The 19,947-nt window shown below is 37.4% G+C and overlaps 2 protein-coding genes across 4 annotated transcripts; both read left to right on the forward strand.

Annotated features, from left to right (window-relative positions):
* Positions 1–1,072: 1,072 nt before the first annotated feature.
* On the forward strand, positions 1,073–7,989 carry plcxd1 (phosphatidylinositol-specific phospholipase C, X domain containing 1). Of its 2 annotated transcripts, XM_037771089.1 has the most exons (8): positions 1,077–1,348; positions 1,430–1,565; positions 1,691–1,806; positions 2,844–2,986; positions 3,070–3,198; positions 4,553–4,708; positions 5,868–6,048; positions 6,125–7,989. In XM_037771089.1, exons 3-8 carry the CDS (start codon positions 1,698–1,700, stop codon positions 6,367–6,369), a joined length of 963 nt encoding a protein of 320 aa, XP_037627017.1. In that variant the 5' UTR covers positions 1,077–1,348; positions 1,430–1,565; positions 1,691–1,697; the 3' UTR covers positions 6,370–7,989. The 2 variants fall into 2 exon arrangements, with proteins under 2 accessions (XP_037627018.1, XP_037627017.1); XM_037771090.1 differs by lacking the exon at positions 4,553–4,708 and having other exon boundaries at positions 1,073–1,565.
* A 6,053-nt stretch (positions 7,990–14,042) lies between these two features.
* On the forward strand, positions 14,043–19,840 carry si:dkey-66a8.7 (PI-PLC X domain-containing protein 1). Of its 2 annotated transcripts, none has more exons than XM_037771092.1 (7): positions 14,043–14,165; positions 15,270–15,598; positions 16,677–16,813; positions 17,189–17,317; positions 17,692–17,847; positions 18,521–18,704; positions 18,786–19,840. In XM_037771092.1, the coding sequence occupies exons 2-7, from the start codon at positions 15,523–15,525 to the stop codon at positions 19,034–19,036; spliced, it is 933 nt and encodes a 310-aa protein (XP_037627020.1). In that variant the 5' UTR covers positions 14,043–14,165; positions 15,270–15,522; the 3' UTR covers positions 19,037–19,840. The 2 variants fall into 2 exon arrangements, with proteins under 2 accessions (XP_037627020.1, XP_037627019.1); XM_037771091.1 differs by lacking the exon at positions 14,043–14,165 and adding an exon at positions 14,212–14,359.
* Positions 19,841–19,947: the final 107 nt, after the last annotated feature.

Raw genomic sequence — 19,947 nt, forward strand, 5'->3', positions numbered from 1 at the left:
TATTTAAGTATTTATGAGTTTGTATATTTATTTATTTATTTATGCACGATTTTCACTTTTCTGGACGATATCTGTCATTGTTTTGTGTTGTTAATTGATTTACAATAATAAATATATACATACATTTTGCATAAAGCAGCATATTTGTCCACTCCCATGTTGATAAGAGGATTAAATAACTTGACAAATCTCCCTTTAAGGTACATTTTGAACAGATAAAAAATGTGCAATTCACAGCGATTACATATTTTAATCAATTATTTATCTTTGTATGTATATTTGCATTTATTTTTTCATTTTTCATTTATTTATTTTTGAATAATTTTTTTTTAAAAATATGTGTGATTAATAAGCGATTAAATATTTTAATCGATTGACAGCCATAATAAAAACATGTGAAACACTTCAAAAACATAAAACAAAGTACTGTGGCTCTTCTACTTGTTGTAGCTAAATGCTAACATGCTAGAACATGTTGTACCTGCTCTGGCCACGCCCCTCAGTGACGTGTCACCAGGTGTGTTGTCATTAATATGAGCTGCTGTGACGTCACTGAGAGGCGGGGCTGCAGCATGTTGGGGAGTTTCCAAGATTTCAAGATTCAAGAGTTTTATTTGCCATTTGCTCCTATAATAAGTACATGTGAATTCTGATCAGTTTACCCCGAGTCAGCTTTAAGAAAAGAAAAAAGGTAGAAAAGACACTACAAGGTAATTACAGTAAAAAATAAGTAGCACATTCAACTCAACACAATAAATAAATAAATTATTAAAATATAAAATGCCCCTCAGTGTAGTCAATAAATAAACTAAACTACCATCTGCATAGGAACAATACCCCCACAATACAGATATACAGTATATATGCTCCATGACCATGTTAAAAGAACTCTCAAAAATATTTAAAAAAATAAATAATTAATATATCTCTAAATTCCACAGTGGAAGGCGGCATATTGCACAGCATCAGTTCAGGTGTACTGCGTGCATTTGGGAGTTTCCAGCCACAGAGAGAGATTAGAGCATCATTAGCATCATTATCACATTCAGACCAGAGGGCTCTTTAAGAGGAGAGCAGCTCTGAATCTGCTGATCTGTCAGCAGGCGGTGCCTCCTCCTCCTCCTCCTCCTCCTCCCTCCTCCTCTTCCTCCTCCTCCTCCTCCTCTCTGCTGCACCTCAGAGACCGGCCGACACCAGCCGGTGTACTGAACTGTCTCTCTGCAGCAGCCAGCTGATCATGCACTAGATATATCCGACCATCATGGATGATATTCGGTAGCTGAGGCTGAGATGTTCAGATGGACCGACCGTCCTCCTCATCTCATCCTCTGCAGGTGTAACCAGCAAGGTAACCAGACTGGGGAGGGTCTGCCACGCTTTATCTACTCATGCGTATCTCATCCATGTCTCATGCATGTCTGATGTCCAGCCATGATAAGGAGCTCTAGTGCTGCAGGGATGGACTACTTCTGGCTGTCTGCTGTAGTTTCACCCTGTTTGTCCTCTGAGCTGGTCTGACTGGTCCAGCTGGTTTGGTGAGAAGATCAGATCCTCAGTTTCATCCAGTAAGTACACAGAAGACTCACATTACTGGGTGTGATCCTGGAGTTTCTATATGTCACATTCATGCTAAATAAACCAGAATGCACTATAAGAATCTAAATGAATAGATACTGTGTTGTTCTCTGAGGCTCAGCATGTCCTCCTCGGTGGTGTCCAGGCTGGGTGATCTGCCCATGGACAGCTGGATGTCTCACCTGCCACCTGCTCTGTGGGACACCCCACTGTACCACCTGGCCATCCCAGGTAGGCTGACACTGACACAGCACAGCACAGCATGGCTCACTATAGTCTGGATTCATTGGTTGAATGTTATTAATGTTGATGTGTGTGCAGGCCTGTCATAATAACTCTATATTGTCCCAGAAATAATATTATTGTAATTTTAAGACCATTTCATGCCACTGATATAATGATAATATAATTGTATAATAATGCATAAAATGAATAAAATAACAATATCTAAAATATAAATGAATAAATGTCATTAAATATAGAAATAATAATGATAAAAAAATATATTTATTTAAATCCCCCCACCCTGATTTTATTTATTTATTCATTTATTTTGATTAGGTTTATGTTGTATTATATCATTTTTATATATCCTCTGTGATATATTGTATGTTCTTTAATGTGTGTTTAACACAAGTTAAAATGAAATAAAATAAAGCAATAACTCGATATATAAATAAATGTCATTAAATGTAGAAGAAATAATATTAAAAATAAATGTAGCCATTAATTAATTGATAAAATGTGACATAAATTGATATTGATATTTCTGTTTTAATTTGCTTCTTTGTTTATCTATCTTTGTATTAATTCCCTTATTTATTTACTCTTCTGTTTAATTTTCCCTTTTATTTATTTATGTGCTTATTTTTTATTAATTTTTAAATGTATTAATTAATTTTATTTTTTATTTTTGCATGTATATGTTCATTTATTTTTTATTTATTTGGCATTTATTGTTTATGTTTCTTTTATTTATTTTTGCATATATACTTTCATTTATTTTATGTATTTTATATTTATTTTTAAATGTATTTATTTATTTAAGTATTTATGAATGTATTTATTTATTTATTTATTTTGGCACGATTTTCACTTTGCATTTCACCTCTTATTTATTTCCCCAAACTTATTTATTTCAGTATTCTTCCCTTCATACATTTCTTTTTACATGTCTGCCTCTCTTGCTCTCAGGGCGCCACCATAGCTATTACATGAAGCAATCAACTGTCTAATGATGATTATGTTTATCATCTTCCTCCCATCAGGCAGCCACAACGCAGTAACGTACTGTCTGGATATGAACGACAGATCCCCCGTTGACCTCACGCAGCCAGACATGCTGCAGAAGCTGGACAAATACATGAAGCCTTTCATTCGCCCTTTTGTGTACAAGTGGGCGATAACCCAGGTAATAAATCACACAGAGAGATGTTACTGGTTGTTAATGAGCTGGAGCTCATGTGATGAACTGTGCACGCCGTGTGTTTGCAGGAGTTCACTATAAAGCACCAGCTGGACTGTGGAGTCAGATACTGTGACCTGAGGATCGCTCACCGGCCCAACGACAGCTCCAACGACCTCTACTTCTACCACGGCGTCTACACCACGCTCACTGTGGAGGTGAAGCAACGCCACCATGCACACACACAAACACACTCTGTATATCCACGAGGATGTTGCCACGGTGACATTTATGCTCCTGTAAAGGCCATTTGCATCCACAACAATAACCATAGAGATAATAACCATAAAGAAGAAGTCGAGCTCAGCGAACCATCATCACTGCAGCGGGATACTAAATCCTCTCAACTCTGCTTCTTAAAGACTTTAATTAAAGTGGGTATGAACATTTTGTCATCGCTCTGTAATCAACATTATGGTCATTTTGGATGTTTTTAAGGTTATTGTAAGTGGGAACACAGCATTATCATTTAGAGTCGTGTTCTTATAGCAGTCCTATGGTACTTCCAGTCAGTGAAATCACTCTCTATCTAAGGAATACCTGATAACCAGATAAATGTGCTTTTAGTTTGTAAAATAAGGCTGTGAATTGTGCATTAGGGTAGTGTATCGATTAATATTTACTCACAATTAATCGCATTATTGTCCATAGTTACTCGTAATTAATCGAAAATTAATCACACATTTCTTATCTGTTCTAAATGAACCTTAAAGGGAGATCTGTCAAGTATTTAATACTCAACATGGGAGTGAACAAAAAATAAATAAATAAATAAATATACAAACTCATAAATACTTAAATAAATAAATACATTATACAATAAATAAAACATAAATGCAAAAATAAATGCAAATATACATGCAAAAATAAATGAATAAATAAATGCAAAATGAAAAAATAAACAAATTAGAAATAAAAAAATTAAATAAAAAAAATTAAAAAAATAAATGAAAAAATAAATATCCGATTCAAACATTAAATCGTAAAATGACCGAAAAAAAGTCAGAAAAAAGTAAAAAAGAAATCCAAGAAATATGCTCCAATCATAACATGGCAAACTGCAGCCCAACAGGCAACAACAGCTGTCAGTGTGTCAGTGTGCTGACTTGACTATGACTTGCCCCAAACTGCATGTGATGATCATAAAGTGGGCATGTCTGTAAAGGGGAGACTCGTGGGTACCCATAGAACCCATTTACATTCACTGATCTGGAGGTCAGAGGTCAAGGGACCCCTATGAAAATGGACATGACAGTTTTTCCTCGCCAAAATTTAGCACAAGTTTGGAGCGTTATTTAACCTCCTTCATGACCAGCTAGTCTGACATGGTTGGTACCGATGGATTCATCAGGTTTTAGTATCTTCACTCTAACTTTAAAATTGAGCCGCTACAAACTAAAAATCACAAGTAGCGTTAATGCGTTAAAGAAAATCGTACCCTAGTAGTTGCCCGACTGCATGACATGATTGAGTCCTGCAGCAGAAGCAGAATAACGTGTGTTTTCCCGGCAGACCGTCCTGATGGAGATCAGAGAGTGGCTGGACGCTCATCCCCACGAGGTGCTCATCCTCTCCTTCAGCCACTTCCTGGGTCTGAACCAGGAGCTCCACATGCTGCTGCTCACAACCATCCGCAACGTATTCACCTCCAAACTCTGTCCCAAAACGGTACGACTGCTCCTCCAGTTTACATTAAGGACTAAAAGAATAAGGCTGGCCACAATCTGCATGTTTGTTATTGTCAATGAATCCAGTTAAAAGACCAAAACCAACAGTGAATTCATCCTACTAAAGTAGGCCTATTGCTATGGAGGACGGAACCTGGAAAATAAAATAAATGAATAAATAAATAAGTCATTAAATATAGCAAATATTAAAAATAAATGTAGCTATTAATTAATTGATCAAATTTATATTTCTGTTTTAATTTGCTTCTTTATTTATTTACTCTTCTATTTAATTTTTCCTCTAATTTATTTATATATTTATTTATATTCATTTTTTGCATTTATTATTATTATCATTTGTTGCATCATGTTTTATTTATTTTTGCATTAATTTTTTAATTAATTTTATTTTTATTTTGAAATGTATTTATTTATTTAAGTATTTATGAATTTCTTTCTTTCTTTCTTTCTGTATGATTTTCTCTTTGCATTTCACCCATTATTTATATCCCCAAACTTATTAATTTCGGTATTCTTTTCTTTTTACATTGCTTTATGCATTTCTGTTTCATTATGCAAATGAGGGGGCTGTCACTCAACATTTATTTTATTTTTAATATTATTTTTGCTACATTTAATGACATTTATTAATTCATCAAGTCAATTATTTATTTATTAATTTATTTTTTATTTTTGGCAGGTTCCATCCTCCATATATTGCCTGTGTAACCAAATGACATATGATATTCGCAGCAAGTGTTTTGCATTTTCGTGTTGTTTATCTGTCACTAAGGCCGTCCTCGACCAAAGAAATTCTCAGTCGACTAATTGATTAGTATATTAAATCAATGATATGTAAAAGAATCAAACAAAAGCACCACTTTAAATCTGGTCTTTACCAGAGATGTGCTCTAAAGAAATAAATCATTCAACATGAAAAAAGCATAAAAAACAACTAATTGACAGAAGAAATCTTCCAGTTAGCTCAGACAGAGAGGACTGAATGCATTACAACTGGAAAGACGGCCTGGTTTTAGTGTTTTTCATGGTGTTTTTTTACAGTAAGAAAAATACAGACTAACGCCAGGCCAGCTTTATCCTTTAAATAACATTAAAACAGTCAGAGAATGAGACGAAGCCTGTTGTTCTGCTGATTTCAGGAAGTGTTAACTCTTCGAAACCTGTGGGCTTTAGGCTACAGAGTGATTGTGTCCTACGAATACAACATCGCCAGCTGTCACGTCGACCTGTGGCCTCATATCCCGTACTGGTGGGCCAACAAATGCAAAGCTGAGGCTCTCATCGAGGAGTTCGAACACCGGAAACAACACGGCCGACCAGGTAAATCCAACACAGGTTATTACTTTATAATTAAACTGGATCACACCACTAAATAATAAAATCACGTGTGTTTCAGGAGGATTCTTCGTCACAGGAATTAATCTGACGGAGGACCTGAAATACATCTGCACCCACCCGACGGAGTCCCTGAAGGACTTGGTGATGTCCACGTACCCGGCGCTGCTGAGCTGGGTGAAGGAGCAGACGCCCGGCTCCAAGGTCGGCTCGCTCAACATCATCGCTGGAGACTTCATCACCGAGAGCCAGTTCGTACCGACCGTCGTCACACTGAATGAGAAACTACTGAAATGGTCCTCGTGACTTTGCACCAGAGACGTGGACTCGAGTCAGACTCGAGTCACAAATTTGACACAGTCAAAAAAAGACTTGCAACTGGACTTGGATTTTAACACCAGTGACTCGTGACTTCACTTGGACTTGAGCCTTTGGTCTTGAAAATACTTGATACCTTCTCCCAGGTTATTTAAAAAGTATGTTATTTAAAAAAGTGTGCCATGAATCATTTCATTTCCTGAATCAACTAACGTTGGCGCTCTTCATTCCCAGCAAGTCCAGCATCCAATCAAGTCGCAGGAAAAAAACATGAAGAACTAACGTAACGTTATGTTACGGAGCGTCTGTTGGAAAAAATAAAACCAAAACCACGAACAAAAACTATGCAGTTGGTCAACAAAGAAAAAATTGCAGTTTGCAAAAAACGTGTCAGACGGAGACACAAATGGCATTAGATCTGGTGAAGAGCGCATTATGACTTGTTTAGGACAATGAACTCAACGTTTAGGACTTGGGACTGGAGTTGGTACTAGCCTGTTTGACTTGGGGCTTGTCTTGACTTGGGTCTTGTCCTGGGACTAGCCTGTCTTGATTTGGGACTTGTCTTGGCACTATCCTGTCTTGACTTGGGACTTGAGTTGGTACTAGCTTGTCTTGACTTGGGACTAGCCTGTCTGGACTTGGGACTTGTCTTGGCACTAGCCTGTCTTGACTTGGTGCTAGCCTGTCTTGACTTGGGACTTGACTCGGGACTAGCCTGTCTTGACTCGGAACTAGTCAGTCTTGACTTTGGACGTGACACTAGCCTATCTTGACTAGGGACTATCCTGTCTTGACTTGGGACTTGACTCGGGACTAACCCGTCTTGACTCTGAACTCGCCAGTCTTGACTCGGAACTCGCCTGTCTTGACCTGGGACTAACCTGTCTTGACTTGGGACTTGACTCTGGACTAGCCTGTCTTAACCCGGAACTAGTCAGTCTTGATTTTGGACTTGAGTGCAAAGACTTGAGACTGACTTGTGACTTGCTAAACAACGACTTGGTCCCACCTCTCCTTTTCACCAGTTTGCATTATTCTATAAAATGTGAATCACAGCATGAAACCCAGCCGAGCTTGTTTATTACAGAACTACTTGAATTATTCATTTAAATATAAAAGCACTGATCTGATTTAAATATAGAATCACTGATCTGGAGTCGGTGAAACGTAAACTTCAGTCCTGTTTGTTTACATTCAGTTCACTATTTATGCAACGTACTGTACCAGTTTTCACGAGTCAGCGAAGGAGCAATAACTAATCTCACCTTGACGTTCTAGATGAGCACAAACTGTGTATTCAACGAGCACATATGACTGTAACGTAGGTCACACACACTTTTATAACTATGACAACATGTGGGCAGCAAGTTTAAGAGTTCTTTATCACCTACAGGATATCTATTAATCCACTGAGAATGTAGAAAAGACATGAAACTTATGCAAAATGCATGGAAACCTAATGTGCATGAACCATGACTGTTTTACTTCTGATTGAGCCAACAGGTTATCGGCCTTGTTTTAAAATAGTGCTGCACCGCTGTGCCTGTGATGACATGATGCTTTTACAATAAACATGAATAATGAATAAACATTTTTTAAAGCAAATCACGTCATTTTTATTCATTAAGATGTACAAATCAATATTAAAATGATTCCTTCAGAGGGGACACGATGGGACGATATTAATATTTCATGTTCCGATTAAAGCCAAAATATCGCTCAGTCGGGCAGTTCCTGAAATAGTCACAAAATTGAATATATTGATTCGCGTACATAGACATGAATTTCATTTTTTTTTTCGTGATGGTGATCAGCACGGAATCAATTCGTACGTAATCCACATAATTTAGAAACAGGAAGTATAAAGAGTGGCAAACGCCACGTAGGGAGGAGTTCGGGGTGGATGGGTGGGTCTAAAAACACCAGACTTTCACCAGGAGACCACTATGGTGCCCCGTGTGAGGCCAGAAGTCAACGTTGATTTATTCGTCACGTAACTTCCGTAATTAAGTTACAACACTTCCTGTAGTTATTTTAACCCAAACCACCATCTTTTCCTAAACCTAACTAAGTAGTTTTATTTTGAAAAAACACGTGTTGCTGGACATTTGTAGGAAAACGCACTAAAAATACGTTAAATGTCGTGCTGAGTGTCATGAAAAAAAAGGGAAATTTGTGTCTACATAATCAAATAGATTACATTTCATGACTATTTCACCGCCGTGAGACTGTTGAAATTATCGATGCACAGTATTACTTTTTCTATCTTAGTTTATTCATTTTATTTATTTCTAAATTCATCCAACTCTTATTGCTATACTATTTTGCACTGATGTTAATATTACTTTTTATACACTATATTTATTACTCTGTTGTATTTGTTATTCTTATGTTCTTGAAATTTTGGTGCTCTGGCAAGAGAATTTCCTACAGGATTAATAAAGTTCTATATTATCTTAAAACAAATGTGATTCACGATATTATCCCGAATATTAATCATCAAAATATGCTTAAAATGGCACTAAAACATACATCAGAACGGCACATACGGGTACAAAAAGTCAAGGGCGCGCACGAGATCCCATAGACTTCAATGTAATCTGACGTATGTTTGGATTGTAATTTTGATAAATTCGTACGCATTCATCTCTCGTTATGCAAACGTTTGTTTTATACACGTCTAATAATTATTTAGCGACCTTGCCTTGAACCTGAGCGTTGGCGATACCTTAATAAATGAAGGTTGATCGCCGCCATACATATCTGATTGAATCCCGTTAGGCTAATTGTTGTCTGTAAATAACCAACGTGTTAATAGCCAACTGTTTGTAAGTTTGGCGCGTTATTTAACCAAGCTAGTGTGACATGTAAGTACCAATGGATTCATCAGGTTTTTATAGTTTCATATGTCAGTATCTTCACTCTAGCTTTAAAACTGAGCCCGCTACAACCTCCGAAAGATCAGAACCACATTTGCGTTAACACGATATTACCGCGTTAACTTCGACAACCCTACAGTAGTTTTGTGTACTTCTGTTCTGTTGTTTCTGTACATATTTTAAGCCCAACCATGATGTTTTTCCTAAACGTAACTCAGTGATTTTGTTGCCTAAATCTAAATGCGGATGTTACCGTAGTTTTGTTATAAGGCGTATAAATTTAGATTTAGATTTTATTTGTTTACACATATAAAAAAGGTACAAGTAGAGACTACATAAACAACAACAAATGTGATGGGGAGGTGCAAAGAAAACTCTCGGTGGGGCTCGATCAGGGCACTCTCTAATGCATAACTTAATCAATTTTAAAAAGAGAATAAATTATTGAAAAGGATGGTTAAGAGAGAGAAGAGAGAGAGAAAAAGCACACCAGCAGACATCCATATATGTAAATAAACAAAGTTAAATGGAACTAAGATTCACTTTATAATATCATCAATAAAAACTCATTATTAAGCAATTTACAGAGATAATCCATAAGGAACACATTGGGGAGATAAAAACAAACATTTAACGGCACATAAGAGGTCTGAGTTTAGAGTTATTTCGAGTCAAATAACTGTGGAATTGTTGATTAAAGGAATACAGTTGATGGGAATATGAGGGAAGGATCTTGTTCAAAGAGATGTACACAAATAAAACGATCTGAAGTTGGTTAACTTGATAAGTTATATAAAGTTAAAGACTAAAATGCGTCCTCATGAATGTCCTTGTAATGTTGTGCTCTTTAAACGCCTTCCCGTGAAACCGCGTTGGTGTCCTCTAGTCTGCTCGCCAGGCGTCGGTTTCATTAACACAAAAGAAGTGAGCGTTTGTGTCTGTGGGTGTTTTCAGCTGAATGTTAAACTATGGAGTCCCTGAAGGGCCACAATGGGGGAGAAAAAAGCTTTTGTGTTCCCGCTCAATAGTTTGTGTTACATCATGTGTTCTGGGATCAGTTCAGTTCATTCAGTGACAAACAGGCAAATAATTCATGTAAAGCTCCGATGAGTTTAAACATTTCCTGTCTCTTCTTTTAAAATAAGAATATAATGTGTAAATGCTGAAAATAGTTTCTGCTGTTAGACTGCAGTGTAAAGCTGTAGCAGCGTAAGGGAAATTAATAATAATAATGGTTGTTAAATGTCGACCAATCATATTCAATTTCACCATTAATTTCCATTTTTACTGTTTAATTTAAAGAGGCGCTATTTGATTTAAAGGTCCCATATCATGCTCATTTTCAGGTTCATACTTGTATTTTGTGTTTCTACTAGAACATGTTTACATGCTGTAATGTTAAAAAAAAACTTTATTTCCCTCATACGGTCTGCCTGAATATACCTGTATTCACCCTCTGTCTGAAACGCTCCGTTTTAGTGCATTTCAACGGAATTGCAACGGAATTGCGTTGCTAGGCAACAGTTTGGGTCCATGTTTATTTCCTGTCAGCTGATGTCATTCACATTACACTGCAACAGGAAATAAACCGGGACACATTTAGAATGTTTATCATTAAAACCGTGTAATGGTCTAAATATTGTATATTTGTGACATCACAAATGGACAGAAATCCTAACAGCTTGTTTCAAACGCACAATTTCTGTATAGGGGCAGTGGGAATTTCTCCCTATTTTAATTGTTTTGATAGTTTAACAGTATTTATATAGCACTTAAGCCAGCTTTATAATATAAAAGACATGAAAATCTCACTTTTTTATAATATGGGACCTTTAAAGTAGTCTGGTCACTGCTGCTGTCCCTATTATCAGTATGAGTATTTTGTTGCATTATACTGACATTAAATAGATTTTAAAAAATATTTTTTTAAAAAGGTTGAATCTATTCCATTCGTCTAGGTGTTTCTGTTTCACCCACAGGTAAATGTAAATATCCACTCTATAATTTAAAGCCTCACTCAGAATTAAACCAGGTCTCTCAGAGTAACAGGAGCTCTGACCGGCCTGCCGTGTTTCCAGTGTTGTTTACGAGGAAAACATAATTCTTTTATCAGCATATTTTGTTGAATAAATGTTCCAATTGAAGTAATCAGTACTTATAATGAAAAGTCTATCATTGTTCCAGTAACACTGTGCAGTCTCCATGTGTTCACATTAATACGGTTTTAAATTAACAGGATCATGTTTCTTTTGGGATCAGGGACTTTTGTTGTTTTTCCTTCTTCTTGTGAGATGGTGAATGATGTGATGAGAACTAGAAAAAGATTGTCTTTGTTTATGTGACGGATGGAGTGAAATATACTTGACATCATGACTCATTTGTTCCTTTAAAAACACAACAGAACATGTGAGCTGCAGCAACAAATATCACCTTTTAAAAAAATGTGACCTGAGAGAGAAAACTCCTGAGAAAAGATCAATTTCAGAGGAAAAGTTCATTTTGATAACTGAAGGAAGAGTCGTCTTTCCTCGGCACACAAGAGAACCATTAAATCACATTAAAACAGCAGAGAATCAGCCTTGTGGTGTCTGAGCAAACTACTAATTCTGCTTTTTGGGAACTATGTGACATCTTGTTTATTAAGACATATTATCCATAAACGTGTTAGAATATTAAAATGATGTATTGATGTGTTGATCACATGCAGCGTCTTGTATCATCCAAATATTTGGTAAAGAAAATGTGTCGTCTCAACCTGATTGACCAGGAGGGGAAACGCACCAAGCTGCTCTCACTTGTTAATTAGGATCCAGTCCTCTCACCTGCTCAGGTGATCTGAATAACCTCCAATCAACTCAGAGGAACTGGGACATTCAGCTAGAGTTAACTAGGAAAAAGGGAAATGATAGCAAGAATAAAAGACGAGACACAACACTAAATCTGTTTGTTTTAAGGATTATGTTTTGTGTGACAGGTCCCTTCATGGTTAACAATTATTCCCCAGTTTTCAGCCGATCGGGAAGAATCCTGAGAACCAGTTCCCAACGACTTAATAAATAAATATTTACTTAGAGTAACAAATATAAGTTATGTGAGCCTTCACAATGAAACAATGCCTCTTCAATCCAACTATAAAACAAGGAATCTGTGTCTGTGTGTCCTTCTCATATCTCGAGAACTGTTCATCTGATCTACTTCACACTTGTTGGGTGTATTCCTGGCGCCCCAAGGGAGTGCTTTTTCAAATGTGGTGCAATTTGAACAAGGTCAATATTAATAAACTTTGAATAAACAAGCGAACGGTGCTTTGTTGGGTAGCAGGAGGCGGGGCTTCAGGGCTCTGCAGACTGAGTCGAGCATGCTGTCTGTCGCGGGCAGACCGCGGAGACTCATTGACCGCGGTCAGCTCATTGACTGCAGTTCCCTTTTTCTGCTGGATGCTAGATATATTAACGTCACAACCAAACTCTTCTTCCCTGGAGTCAACGAGCGACACATTCTGACGGTAGTTCGTGAAATAATCACGAAATTTTATCTTTTTGATTTGTGTACAAAGATGGAAAAATTCCCTTTTTTTTTCGTGACGCTCAGCACGACTTTCAACAACGGATTTATAGTGCGTTTTCCTACGAATGTGCAGCAACTTGTGACGCACGTGTCAATTAATGCTCCAGTCTTTTCAAAATAAAACTGGTCAGTTTAGGTTTAGGAAAGGATTGACTTAACCAAGTCAATCTTTTCCTAAACCTACAATTTTTTAATTCGTGTCCATGTACACGAATCAATACAATCAATTTCGTGACTATTTCACGAACTGCTGTGCGTCTAGGCTAACTCTCGAGTTGTGCTTGTTGTAGGTTTTGTGGGTGTGTCAAACTTTATGTAGGCTAAATAGATAACTATAACTTATGTAAAAAGAAAAAAAGTAAATTTCATATAGCGTAGGTTTAAATGTCGTCAATACAACGTTGAAACGATATGGACTGATCTTGTCTGAACCGTTGAAACGATGTCATCCGAAAAACCAATGTCAGAAAAACATTCCTATCCGCCCCTCCACTAGACGTTATATCAACCTCCAGGACCAACGTTGATGTTGTTTCAAAATAGATTTTAGCAAGTAACTTCCGTACTTAAGTTACACTTCCGGTGTTTGCTATCTTTTCCTAAACCTAACTAAGTAGTTTGTTGCCTAAGCCTAACCAGGCTTATGCTAGACCTTATATCAACCTCCAGGACCAACGTTGATGTTGTTTCAAAATGTTTGCTTTACTTTGTTGTTACATTATTTATTTTAACCCAAACCCTGATGTGTGTTTTTTCTGACCTTAACCAAGTAGTTTTGTTGCCTAAACCTAACCAGGCGTTTCACAACGTTAACCACGTGTCATTGTGCGTTTCTGCAGACGTGATACGAGGCTGATGTCAAATGCATTTATGGTTCAGAAACGTTGACATTCGTCATATCTGTGGTCTGGAAACTGGGTTGGTAAACAAATGTCTGTTTAATAATAAGGAAATGTGTATAAAGGTTTCATTGAAAATAAACCAATAAACCAATAAACTAAACAAAATAAAGCCTGTGGGAGTTAGGTTATCTTTGGGCAGCACTAAGGTCTGCCCTGACGCAGGTAACCCAGTGGAAAGGTGTTCTTATATTCACTCAAACTTCAGAAATCTCCCTCAATCACAAAAGTTCAAAGTCGCAAAGGAGACCAGAGTGTCTGGCTGATTCTGCATTAAGAGGGGGAAGGATCAGAGCGTCCTGGATGTACAGATTCCCTCCTCTTTTAAGCCCTAAAGAAAGGGCGTAGTCTCACCCTGATTGGCCAGGAGGGTAAATACACCAAGCTGCTCTCACTTGTTAATTAGGAGCCATCAGTCCTCTCACCTGCTCAACAGGTGAGCTGAATAACCTCAACTCCTTAACTGGGAAAAAGGAAATGACAACACTAACCAAAGAATGAGGAACTGATAGAAGTTTCAGGGTGACGCTACAGAGTACTTCTGGGAAACTAAAAGGGATCTTTTGTTCCAATAAATTCTGCATTAATCTGCATTCTTAAGCATTGAATGTATACTACAAATGTAATGATGTAAGTTGATGTTTTCATTGTCTGGTGAGACCAAAGGTGAATTTCTGGCCTCAGCTGGACAATAAAGTTGTAGTCTATTTTTTTTTTTATTAAACAAAAGAACATAATACAGATTCAGTATACAAATAGAAAGATAACAAAAGAGCCAGGGATAAATCACACTAGACTAAAATATTATAAAACATATTGTATTAACCGCGTTAGCTGGTAGCTCTGTCATCCGTTGGCTCTGTTAGCTGTATGCATCCTATGTCATTATTTTGAGACAATAAGTCATTACTTTGAGATATTAAGGGATTATTTTGAGGTACTAAATTATTATTTTGAGATACTAATTATTTTGAGACAATACTTTGAGATACTAAGTCATTATTTTGAGAACATTTCTCATTATTCTGAGATTCTTATTATTTTGAGTTACTAAATTATTATTTTAAAAAGTTTTCTCATTATTTTGAGATACTAACTCATTATTTTGAGATACTAACTCATTATTTTGAGGTACTAAATTATTATTTTGAGGTACTAAATTATTATTTTAAAAGGTTTCTCATTATTTTGAGATACTGACTCATTATTTTGAGGCACTAAATTATTATTTTGAGGCACTTAATTATTATTAGAGGTACTAAATTATTATTTTGGGGTACTAAATTATTATTATTTTGAGATACTAACTCATTATTTTGAGATTTTCAGTCATTATGTTGAGATATTAAGTCATTATTTTGAGGTACTAAATTATTATTTTGAGATAGTAATTATTTTGAGACAATACTCTGAGATACTAAGTCATTATTTTGAGAAAGTTTCTCATTATTATCTAAAGTTTCATCTTTATTTATTATCTAATCTTTATTGTATTGTATTCAGCTGTGGTCTTTGCTCCGCCCCCTTCGTGACGTCACAGCGAGTCTCCAGCTGATCAGAGAGACAGAGAGACAGAGAGACACGTTTTATCAGTCAACACCAGAGGAACCAGGAAGAGTTTCACCATCCTGCTGCTGCTGCTGTTACAGTCTGATCGATCAGTTAAAGGAATCAGATAGGGAAGAGGATCGATCACATGATGACTGACCGACAGAGGATCCTCAGGTCTACAGTTCTCACCTGGTTTTAGTTCTACTGGGTCTCTGCTGCAGGTCTGACTGAGACAGACCGACATGGATCCACCGGACTGGATGGCATCTCTACCGGAGGAGCTGTGGGACATTCCTCTGAGCAACCTGGCCATACCTGGTAAATAATACACCTTTACCTGGTAATGTTTAACTCACCAGTACAGAATATTACTTCTTAATCAATGATTCTTATCATCAATTAATAATTAAAGTAACAGAAGAATGGAGGAAGACAACAACAACAAAGATATACTAACAAGAAAAGAGGAAGCACCATTATAAAATAATAAGACATTGATGAATTAGAATAATTAAGATGTAAAGTAAACTATAGTTATGTAAAACAGTTACAAGTAAATGTTGGGAGGTTTAAGATTTTTAAAAAATGTCCTAAAGGTTTAAATTAATTGATTTTAAGGAGGTGTTTTATTTTCAGGTACTCTAAAATTGAAAGCAAAAATAAAATCAATGAATCAATATACAATAAATATATCATTAACTCTAGCAAAAATAATATTAAAAATAAATGTAGGCATTAATTAAATGATAAAATGTGACATAAATTGATATTTCTGTTTTAATTTGAATATTTATTTACCTTTGTATTAATTCCCTTATTTATTATTGCTTTTATGTATTTATGTATTTATTTTTATTAAATTTTAAGTGTCTTTATTTATTTTTGCATTTATTTTTTATTTATTTATGCATTTATTTATTTATTCTTTAAATGTATGTATTTATGCAATTATTTATTTATGCACGATTTCCCCTTTGCATTTTTACCTCTTATTTATTTCCCCAAACTTATTTATTTCTGTATTAATTTCTTTAAGCATTTATTGTTATAAATATAAATAAATAAATACATACATAAATATATAATAAATACATACATTTAAAAATAAATATTAAATAAATGCAAACATAAATAAATCACTAAAAAAAATAAATAGTTACATTTGTTTACAAATAATTCAAGTAAGTGCTACACACAAAAATGCCTCTAAAATGTGAATATTCTATGATAGTAAACTGAATATATTTGGGTCCACCTAAAAGGAACAAGGCCATGGTTAATGTTATTAATTACACCTGTGGTTACGCTGTGAAGAGGGCCTATAGTACCAGTTCAGAGTTGGTATATGAGGAGTTTTTTAAGGTGTTGACGTGTCCGTTCACATCTGTCTATCCAGGGAGCCATGATGCCATGAGCTACTGTCTGGACATTAACTCTCCGCTGGTCCCGTCTGAATCTGATGCTTTCAGGCTGCTGGACAGACTCTTCTACTGTCTCACCCGACCGGCCATCTTTAGATGGGCTACAACACAGGTAGGTGATGTATGGTGTTATATAGGTGACCCCTGTAGGACTGAGAGGGTATTGCTGTGGTGTAACATCTAATCTACCTACACAGGTAGGTGATGTATGGTGTTATATACAGGTGACCCCTGTAGGACTGAGAGGGTATTGCTGTGGTGTAACATCTAATCTACCTACACAGGTAGGTGATGTATGGTGTTATATACAGGTGACCCCTGTAGGACTGAGAGGGTATTGCTGTGGTGTAACATCTAATCTACCTACACAGGTAGGTGATGTATGGTGTTATATAGGTGACCTCTGTAGGACTGAGAAGGTATTGCTGTTGTGTAACATCTGATTCTAGAAGTGTTTCTCATGTTTGATGAATTGCTCCTCCTTCAGGACAAAAGCATCGAGGAGCAACTCTCGATGGGGATTCGATTCTTCGATCTCCGCATCGCACACAAACCCAGCGACCCGTCCAGCGACCTGTACTTCACCCACGTCATCTACACACATTTAACAGTTCTGGTCAGTATCGTCATCTAGCTGATTTTTCAACCTGGACGCTAGTTTCCTATGTTTTTGGGAACAACGCCATCACTGTACGTCCACTACAATCTGAGCCTGTCAGTGACAACAACAACGAGCACTGTTAGTGGACGTACATGACGGTGAGGAGTTGCCCTGAACGATTCCATCACAGCCCGTTTAGCAGCACCCGTCTACAGCGTTCTCCCTCAACACTGGACCAACTTCACAAACTGTTGTCCCTGTTAGTCACTTAGACACAAAAACATGAGGAGATAGGGTCCAGGTTGAACAAAACCAAAGTCATCCTTTAATTTAAAAGTTTCAGTTTGAGTTTTTCTATCATGTTTATAGTGAATAATGTCTCTTTACAGGAAACGTTGTCGTCTGTCGCCGCCTGGCTGGAGTCTCACCCGAAGGAGATCGTTATTCTTGCTTGCAGCCATTTTGAGGGAATCGACGACAGACTTCATCAGATGTTCATTTTCTCCCTGAAGAAGCTGTTCGGCTCAAAACTCTGCCCCCAGAAGGTTAGCGTTCTTCATATACAGCTGATTTATGGTATAAAAACCATGGACGGATTAGTGAACAGGCCTACTGGGCTCTGTTTGAAGTTACTGCTAATATTTATATTTGGGAAGTCACAAAGAGATGCATGACTACCACAGAGACGCCTAATAAACAAAAGCAGACACAAAAAGACCACAAAGAGATGCAAAACAACCTCAAAGAGATGCAAAATATCCAAAAAGAGACTCAAAAAGAGATGCAAAATAACCACGAAGAGATGCAAATTATCCAAAAAGAGACGCAAAAAGAGATGCAAAATAACCACGAAGAGATGCAAATTATCCAAAAAGAGACGCAAAAAGACTATAAAAAGACGCAAAATATTCAAAGAGACACAAAAGACCACAAAGAGACGCAAAAAGACTATAAAAAGACAAAAAGACAACAAAGAGATGCAAAATATCTAAAAAAGACGCAAACGACTAAAAAGACGCAAAATATCCAAAAAGAGATGCAAAACGACCACAAAGAGACATAAACGACCACAAAGAGACGCCATATGACCAAAAAGATGTCTCTTTGAGTCCGTGGCTCTTGTTCTTATGTCGGGGGGTTTCGGGGGCCCGTTGTCTCATGATCTGTCCGTGATAAAACCAACAGAAAGCCTTACAGAACCTAACCTGTCCTCCTCAGGGATCGGTCCCGACCCTGCGGAGCCTCTGGGCGTCGGGTCACCAGGTCATCCTGTCCTACGACTCCCAGTGTGCAGCGAGACATCAGGAGCTGTGGCCCGCCATCCCGTACTGGTGGGCCAACCAGCGCACAGCGCAGGGAGTCATCAGCTACCTGGACTGGAACAAAGACCTGGGACGTCCAGGTGAGTCTGACGCTCAGAGGACAGTAGAGGTAACATCACAGCGTGTCGTGTGTGTCCCCGTTAACACTTCTGTCTCTCCAGAGGGCTTCTTCGTCTCCGGCCTGAACCTGACAGCCGACCGCTATTACGTCACCGAGAACCCGAAGCAGTCCCTGAGGACGCTGACCTTCAGTAACTGGGAGTCTCTGAGGAGCTGGGTGGAGGAGCAGGTTCCCGGGTCGGACCCCGACAGCCTCAACATCATCGCAGGAGACTTCGTGGGTCCACTTCCTCTCTGCTCTCTGGTCATCGCACTGAACCAAAAACTCATACGGAAGAATAACTTCAGATAAAAACAAACAGGGAACTGATCCCAAATGATCTACTACTGCATACTGCATACCCACGTGCACAAGAACCAGAACCAGAACCAGCACCAGAACCAGAACCAGAACCAGAACCAGGGCATTTATCTGCACTTTGTCTACATGAAGAGTTTTAACTGAAGGAAATGTTTAGGATGAAATCTCTATTTTTGAATCTGAGTTTCTATATTTTTTACATTCAGGGTGTTTTTCTGTGTGTTGTGAATCTACCGCTGTAATGTGTAATATGTTTACAAGAACGCACGTCTTCCTTTTACAAAATGATATCGTCAAATATTTTAATATACAATACAATACATAAACAGTCTTTTTTATAGATGTTGGAGGCACAGTTTGCACTCCATACGGAGCAGTAAGAGATGTTCTGATACCGTTTTTTCCATCCCGATACCTGAACTAGTGTGTCGGTCGATACGGTTACTGATCTGACTCTGTCTCTGTTTTACTGGCGGGATTTCCCAGATTTCCAAATTGCTGACATTCTGCTAGCTAACGTTACTCTCTCTCCGCTAGCAGCTGACTGATCGGTGCTGAGCAGGGCCGTCGTGGTGAAGGAGTTTCCTCTGTGGTAACAATGATTATCTCTACAGTGTGATATGCAACATTATTGCCTTTTTTTATATTTTTTTTGTTGAAAGTTACTTCATTTCTCCTGATCTTAATGCTGTATAAATAAACGTATTATTCGGTATGTTGTTGCTTTTTAAAGGTCCCATCTCATTTGTGGGTTCATACTTGTATTTTGTGTTTCAACTAGAACATGTTTACATGCTGTAATGTTCAAAAAACACTTTACTTTCCTCATACTGTCTGCCTGAATAAACCTGTATTCACCCTCTCTGTCAGAAACTCTCCGTTTTAGTGCATTTCAATGGAAT

The sequence above is a fragment of the Sebastes umbrosus genome, chromosome 5 (assembly GCF_015220745.1).
Source record: "Sebastes umbrosus isolate fSebUmb1 chromosome 5, fSebUmb1.pri, whole genome shotgun sequence".
Lineage (NCBI taxonomy): Eukaryota > Metazoa > Chordata > Actinopteri > Perciformes > Sebastidae > Sebastes > Sebastes umbrosus.

Coding starts and splice junctions, on each gene's coding strand:
- plcxd1 (XM_037771089.1), top strand. CDS start 1,698: ATGTCCTCCTCGGTGGTGTCCAGGCTGGGTGATCTGCCCATGGACAGC. Junction 1,807..2,843: donor GTACCACCTGGCCATCCCAG/GTAGGCTGACAC, acceptor TCCTCCCATCAG/GCAGCCACAACGCAGTAACG. Junction 4,709..5,867: donor CCAAACTCTGTCCCAAAACG/GTACGACTGCTC, acceptor TGCTGATTTCAG/GAAGTGTTAACTCTTCGAAA.
- si:dkey-66a8.7 (XM_037771092.1), top strand. CDS start 15,523: ATGGATCCACCGGACTGGATGGCATCTCTACCGGAGGAGCTGTGGGAC. Junction 15,599..16,676: donor GAGCAACCTGGCCATACCTG/GTAAATAATACA, acceptor CTGTCTATCCAG/GGAGCCATGATGCCATGAGC. Junction 16,814..17,188: donor TTAGATGGGCTACAACACAG/GTAGGTGATGTA, acceptor CTCCTCCTTCAG/GACAAAAGCATCGAGGAGCA.